This window comes from Temnothorax curvispinosus, unplaced genomic scaffold (assembly GCF_003070985.1).
Source record: "Temnothorax curvispinosus isolate PA1 unplaced genomic scaffold, ASM307098v1 QBEX01016965.1, whole genome shotgun sequence".
Taxonomy (NCBI): domain Eukaryota; kingdom Metazoa; phylum Arthropoda; class Insecta; order Hymenoptera; family Formicidae; genus Temnothorax; species Temnothorax curvispinosus.
In genome coordinates, this window is record NW_020226745.1 from 1 (window position 1) to 7,824 (window position 7,824).

A 7,824-nucleotide genomic window follows, 5' to 3' on the forward strand; every position below is an offset into this window, starting at 1 on the left:
CAGAGCTCCATAAACCACGAAGCGCCCGTTAGCGTTGAGTCGCGAACGCCCGTGCTCGTTTCAGTGTCAAACGAATCCGTCTTTAACGGTGCAGTGCGCGCCTCCACCAGCCGACGACGACTCGCACGCCTCACATCAGCGTCCAGTATCGCTCGCCTCCGCCTAATTTGAATAAATTATCTATTGAGCTAACTAACGAAGTCGTTAATTTGAAAAGTGACCTTTGCCTTGACGATCGAACCTTCCGCCAAGGTTGAAACACAGCGTCCGTGGTGTCACCACAACAAACATTTTGGTCCTTCGAGCCGGATCGACGTCAAGGAGAACGAAACTTAGCGACTTTCCTGCTCTGTAACCTGTTGTGTATTCCAATCACCATGTCATCGTGCGATGAACTTCTCGCTTTGCAAACTCAGCTCATGGGGCAAATATCGAGAGCGCTGGCCAACTATAAGAAACTCGGGCAAGCGAAGATGACGCAAGCCGTAACTCGACAGCGACTCGCCGGTCTCAAAGACACATTCGCTAAATGTCAGGAGCTCGATGGAAAACTCGTTCTCTATGCCGACGATAAATTGAAAGCCTCTCACTCGTACTTTCAAAACCATCTGTTCGAGAACTGCGAGGATGTCTACAACGAGGCTGCGGACTTCATGGCAGAGGTGCTAGCCACCTTCGAACCCCAGCCACCCCACCATTCAACGATCAACGGAAGCGGTCTGGCTGACTCATTCCGTCCGTCCTCTCACTTGCCACGGATCAACTTACCGACGTTCGACGGCAGCTTTGACAAATGGGAAAGTTTTCGAGATCGCTTCACCTCCCTGGTTCGTAACGATGCCACCATTTCTAATGTCGACCGCATGCACTATCTTTGCTCGTGTGTAAAAGGGGACGCAAGTAACGTGTTGACTCATCTCGCGATTACCGAAGCAAATTTTGTGGTCGCGTGGGACATCCTGCAATCGCGGTACGACAATAAGCGTCGTCTAATTACCGGGCATTTACAAACGCTGCTCCAGCTGCCGACGCTGGTCTCCGAAATTTCCAAAGACCTTCGGAACCTCCGCGATCAAACGAACGCCGCGATACAAGCTTTACAAAATTTAGGGCGTCCGGTGGAACATTGGGATGACGTATTAGTATTTCTCGTTGCGCAAAAACTTGATAAATTCTCGAGAAAGGCGTGGGAACTCAAGCTCGGGGATACGGCAGAGTATCCTAAATACACAGAACTCGATCAATTTCTCGAATCGCGAGTTCGCGCGCTAGAGGCTATCGTGCCCGTGACTCCCAAGGTCGCGGAGTCTTCTAAACCGAAAAATAAAGTTCTCGCATCACACGCGGCGTCGACCGCGACATTATCTTGTCCTCTGTGCAAAACAAGTCACCTGTTGTACCAATGTTCCACCTTTCTAAATCAAACACCGGCTCAACGTGCCGATTTCATCCGAAAAGTAAAGCGTTGCTTTAATTGCCTCAGCGCAAAGCATCCGGTCAAAGATTGTACAAGCTCCCGCAGCTGCAAGCAATGCAGTAAGCGACACCACACTTTGTTGCATCTTGATGCGTCCGTCAAAAACAATGAAACCGAACCAGCAGAATCCGCAGTCACGGTAGCGGCAATCGAAAAAATCGAAAGTGAAGTCGCGTCACATACAGTCTCGCAAACCGTGTCGCCGAATTCGCAAATTCTACTCGCCACCGCGCGCGTTCGCGTGCATTCATCGGACGGCCGTGCGATCACGATTCGAGCCCTTCTCGACCAAGGGTCTGCTGCTACCTTGATTACGGAGTCGATCGCCCAATGCCTGAGATTACCGAAGATCTCACGCTCCGTATGCGTCACGGGCATTGGCGATACCAAATCCATCATACGCCACGCTGTTACAATTACATTAACTCCCACGTCGTGCGATGGGCCCGCCTATTCGACAACCGCGCTCATCATGAAATCGCTCACTCGGTATAAGCCGAGCCGTGTCAACTCTATGCGTTCATGGAAGCATATCACAGGACTCAAGCTCGCCGATAGCGAACCCATGAATCTCGACCCGGTCGATTTAATTATCGGTGCCGATTTATTCGGTTTCTTATTCTTGGAGGGAGTTTGGAAAGGTGCCGAAAATGAGCCGATTGCTCAGAATACCACCCTCGGCTGGATACTCTCCGGTCCCGTTGCTTCCCCTCCTTCCTCTCCCCGTGAATCCGTGCAAATCCATCACGGAACCGTTTTCGATGACCTCGACTCCGACCTTCGTCGCTTTTGGGAGGTCGAAGACATTCCCCGGAAAGCTCACATGAGTCCCGAGGAACTCCAATGCGAGGAACATTTCGCAACCACGCACACTCGCACGCCTGAAGGACGGTACGTTGTCAGGCTACCATTCAAACGCGGCCTCCCTCAGTTAGGCGAATCCCGCTTCGCCGCCCTTTCGAGTCTCAGGCGCGTAGAACACCGTCTTGAACGTGAGCCGACCACCGCTTCCGAATATCGCGAATTCCTGGACGAGTACGAAAGGCTCGGCCACATGGCCAAGATCCCCCCGGAAGATCTCGACGTTCACGTCACTAAACGATACTACATTCCGCATCACGCCGTAGTACGAGCCACCAGCGAAACAACGCGTCTCCGCGTTGTATTCAACGCCTCCGCGCGAACCACAAATGGCACCTCCTTAAACGATCACCTCCTGATCGGGCCAAAACTCCAACGTGATCTCGTCGTCGTGATCCTCCGATGGAGGCAGTACCGATATGTTTTTACCGCCGACATAGCGAAAATGTATCGGCAAATCCGTGTTGACCCTCGCGACACAGATTATCAGCGCATTTTATGGCGTCGCTCTCCTTCGGATCCCGTCGAAGAATATCGGATGCTAACCGTCACGTATGGCTGTGCCTATGCTCCCTTTGCAGCCATTCGTTCCGTAGAGCAGCTCGCCGCCGACGAGGGATCGCAATTCCCTCTCGCGGTTCCCGTCCTACTCGAAGAAACATACGTCGATGACTGTGTTTTCGGCGCCGATGACAAAGTTCTCGCGCGTCAAACCCGGGATCAAGTAAATGCACTATTGGCCAAAGGTTGTTTTCGTCTCCGAAAATGGGCAAGTAATTGTCCGGAGCTCATCGCCGACCTCGATCCCTCCGATCATGGCCTCGCGAGTCCCAAAGTTCTCCAGAACGATGAGCATCTCAAAATTCTCGGGATTGCCTGGAATCCGCCTCAGGACGTGTTCCAATTTCAAGTCGCTACCCAAAATCCCGGCACAACAAAACGCGCCATTCTCTCAACTATTGCCAAACTGTTCGATCCGCTCGGCTGGGTGGCCCCGGTCGTCGTCACCGCAAAAATTTTCATGCAGCAGCTCTGGCTTTTAAAAATAAATTGGGACGAGGAGATTCCGGACACTCACCTCCGTCCATGGATATCATATCATTCAAAGCTTCCGTGCGTGAATCAAGTCCAAATACCCCGCTGGACAAAGCAAGGCGCCGACACCTTGCATCTCGCCCTACACGGGTTCTCCGATGCATCCACAAAAGCCTACGCTGCCGCCGTTTATCTTCGAACGGTGCACGTCGATGGCTCGGTCACCGTCTCGCTTCTCATAGCAAAATCAAAAGTAGCTCCCCTAAAAATTATCACTGTGCCTCGCTTAGAATTACTTGCCGCGCATCTCCTCGCGGGTCTCATGCATTTCGTCCGCACCACCCTTCAAATTCCGCTGGGCGACTGCCACTGTTGGATAGACGCGGACATCGTACGGGCATGGCTTAGCAAATCTCTTTCTCATTGGAAAACTTTTGTCGCCAACCGGGTCGCGGCAATTCAGACGGCACTCCCCGAGGTGGTTTGGCGTCATGTGAACACTCACGACAATCCTGCGGACTGCGCGTCGCGCGGTCTCGCTCCCGACGAGATTCAGCTACATCCGTTATGGTGGACCAGCCCGTCGTGGCTGAAAGAATCACCCGAGTTCTGGCCCGTTCGCGATCTCCCAGCCGCTCATGATGCTACGGACGGCATTCCAGAAGCACGACCTCAACCAGTCGTGTGCGTTCTAAGCCCCTCGGAACCGTGGGATCTCGCTTCTCGGTTCTCATCTTGGCCGAAACTTTTACGAGTTACCGCGTATATGCTTCGCTTCGTCAGGCGGGCACGCATCCGCAACCAGTCTCGCGAGGCCGAGGCAGCACGCGACCTTCGCCCCCCACTCCTTCGCACCGACGACATTCAGGACGCAAAGCGTTATTGGCTGCGATCAATGCAGAACGATACGTTTCGCGACGAAATTGCGAGCCTCAGAAACAAAACTGCGCTGCCGAAAGCCAGCCCGCTTAGATCCTTGCATCCGCACATTGACTCTGACGGCCTGCTCCGCGTCGGCGGCCGGCTCCAAAAGTCTAACCTCCCAGAAACGATGAAGCATCCCATCGTCCTTCGATCACATCCGCTTTTAACCCTCATCATCGAGCACCACCACCTCCGCACAATGCACGGGGGTTCCCAACTCACTCTCGCGTCCTTACGCACGGAATTTTGGATACTGCGTGCTCGCGCTACGGTTCGATTCGTTCTACACAAGTGTGTCCGATGCGCCCGCGAAGCGGCCAAAGTGTCAAACGAACTCATGGGTGAGCTACCGGAGATGCGAGTAAATCGGGTCGCCCGCGCTTTTCTGCATACGGGTGTCGATTACGCAGGGCCCATCGCCATACGGACAGCCCCCGGTCGCGGTCAGAAATCTCATAAGGCGTACATCGCATTGTTTATATGTTTGACAACCAAGGCCATACATCTCGAACTTGTCAGCGACTACACCGCAGCGACGTTCACCGCAGCGTACCATCGATTTGTATCGCGTCGAGGCTTGCCTCAGCACATGTATTCCGACAACGGAACGACGTTTCACGGCGCCGATCGGCAGTTATCCGACGCCTACTATAAAGCCGTCCGCGAACCGAACTTCCTCAATCGCTCCGCTAGCGAAAAAACGACCTGGCATTTCCTGCCTCCGGCCGCGCCACATTTCGGCGGTCTCTGGGAGGCTGGTGTCAAAAGTGTCAAACACCACCTAAAGCGATGCATCGGGTCTCATACACTTACCTATGAAGAAATGACAACGATCCTCTGCCGCATCGAGGCATGCCTAAATTCGCGACCTCTCGCCGCTATCTCCGAACATCTCGACGACTATCAAGCGTTGACCCCCGGTCATTTTTTAGTAGGCGCTTCCCTTGTGGCTTTGCCCGAGCCTAGCGAGCTCGACATTAACGAAAACCGACTGTCTCAATGGCAGTTGGCTCAGCGAATTACCGAAGGTTTTTGGAAGTCTTGGTCGCACGATTACTTGCACACCCTTCAGCAAAGGCCGAAATGGCGCGCCGTTCAGCGATTAGCCCGACTGGGTCAAATCGTCCTCATTCGCAACCCGCTCGCGCCGCCGAGCCAATGGGAACTCGGGCGCATAACCGTGTGTCATCCAGGCGAAGACGGTTTGACCCGAGTCGTCACCGTGAGGACGAGTCGGTCGGAGTACAAGCGCCCCATAACTAAACTGTGCTTTCTCCCGGTGGACATCAACAACGAACAGCCCATAGATTCCGCCATGGCGGGCGGCACCACTCATTAATTGACACATTTTTGTTATTTTCCCCCGTTGTGATATATGTTGTAAAATAATAATTTCGAATGTATTTATTCGAGGCGGGCGGTATGTTCCGGAATCAGCGAGCAACGTCGCGTCGCGATAAGCCCTCTCGTTATTGGACCGCATGGCCCGTCGTTACAGGTGCAAATTCCCCTCCCACCGAAACAGTCAAGTTTGCGCGATCACCGACGATCGACATGTGCGTCGCTCTCGAAAGTCGAGTCGGCAATTAGCTACCACACGAAACGCTTCGAATTCGTGCCGGGCAACTACTTTCTATTCGTACGCAATCCGAACGAGTGATAATCGTAATCGTTGAGACAGTCTACCGCCTACCCCTGTGTGAAAAAACTGTCTGCATCCGGAGTTGCAACCGCGTTGCGCAAATTAAACTGACGTGCCGAAGTTCAACGCGCGAGCCCGTTCAGCAGAGCTCCATAAACCACGAAGCGCCCGTTAGCGTTGAGTCGCGAACGCCCGTGCTCGTTTCAGTGTCAAACGAATCCGTCTTTAACGGTGCAGTGCGCGCCTCCACCAGCCGACGACGACTCGCACGCCTCACATCAGCGTCCAGTATCGCTCGCCTCCGCCTAATTTGAATAAATTATCTATTGAGCTAACTAACGAAGTCGTTAATTTGAAAAGTGACCTTTGCCTTGACGATCGAACCTTCCGCCAAGGTTGAAACACAGCGTCCGTGGTGTCACCACAACAAACATTTTGGTCCTTCGAGCCGGATCGACGTCAAGGAGAACGAAACTTAGCGACTTTCCTGCTCTGTAACCTGTTGTGTATTCCAATCACCATGTCATCGTGCGATGAACTTCTCGCTTTGCAAACTCAGCTCATGGGGCAAATATCGAGAGCGCTGGCCAACTATAAGAAACTCGGGCAAGCGAAGATGACGCAAGCCGTAACTCGACAGCGACTCGCCGGTCTCAAAGACACATTCGCTAAATGTCAGGAGCTCGATGGAAAACTCGTTCTCTATGCCGACGATAAATTGAAAGCCTCTCACTCGTACTTTCAAAACCATCTGTTCGAGAACTGCGAGGATGTCTACAACGAGGCTGCGGACTTCATGGCAGAGGTGCTAGCCACCTTCGAACCCCAGCCACCCCACCATTCAACGATCAACGGAAGCGGTCTGGCTGACTCATTCCGTCCGTCCTCTCACTTGCCACGGATCAACTTACCGACGTTCGACGGCAGCTTTGACAAATGGGAAAGTTTTCGAGATCGCTTCACCTCCCTGGTTCGTAACGATGCCACCATTTCTAATGTCGACCGCATGCACTATCTTTGCTCGTGTGTAAAAGGGGACGCAAGTAACGTGTTGACTCATCTCGCGATTACCGAAGCAAATTTTGTGGTCGCGTGGGACATCCTGCAATCGCGGTACGACAATAAGCGTCGTCTAATTACCGGGCATTTACAAACGCTGCTCCAGCTGCCGACGCTGGTCTCCGAAATTTCCAAAGACCTTCGGAACCTCCGCGATCAAACGAACGCCGCGATACAAGCTTTACAAAATTTAGGGCGTCCGGTGGAACATTGGGATGACGTATTAGTATTTCTCGTTGCGCAAAAACTTGATAAATTCTCGAGAAAGGCGTGGGAACTCAAGCTCGGGGATACGGCAGAGTATCCTAAATACACAGAACTCGATCAATTTCTCGAATCGCGAGTTCGCGCGCTAGAGGCTATCGTGCCCGTGACTCCCAAGGTCGCGGAGTCTTCTAAACCGAAAAATAAAGTTCTCGCATCACACGCGGCGTCGACCGCGACATTATCTTGTCCTCTGTGCAAAACAAGTCACCTGTTGTACCAATGTTCCACCTTTCTAAATCAAACACCGGCTCAACGTGCCGATTTCATCCGAAAAGTAAAGCGTTGCTTTAATTGCCTCAGCGCAAAGCATCCGGTCAAAGATTGTACAAGCTCCCGCAGCTGCAAGCAATGCAGTAAGCGACACCACACTTTGTTGCATCTTGATGCGTCCGTCAAAAACAATGAAACCGAACCAGCAGAATCCGCAGTCACGGTAGCGGCAATCGAAAAAATCGAAAGTGAAGTCGCGTCACATACAGTCTCGCAAACCGTGTCGCCGAATTCGCAAATTCTACTCGCCACCGCGCGCGTTCGCGTGCATTCATCGGACGGCCGTGCG

The 7,824-nt window shown here is 52.9% G+C and overlaps 2 protein-coding genes across 2 annotated transcripts; both read left to right on the forward strand.

The window, feature by feature from the left end:
• Positions 1–377: 377 nt before the first annotated feature.
• On the forward strand, positions 378–5,636 carry LOC112467158. The gene has a single exon (XM_025035639.1). It carries the CDS (start codon positions 378–380, stop codon positions 5,634–5,636), a length of 5,259 nt encoding a protein of 1,752 aa, XP_024891407.1.
• Positions 5,637–6,459: 823 nt separating this feature from the next.
• Positions 6,460–7,723, forward strand: LOC112467157 (the record flags this gene model as incomplete). Its single annotated transcript, XM_025035638.1, has 1 exon — positions 6,460–7,723. A coding segment is annotated over exon 1 (1,264 nt), but the record flags the coding sequence as incomplete, so codon positions are not given.
• Between the last annotated feature and the right edge of the window lie 101 nt (positions 7,724–7,824).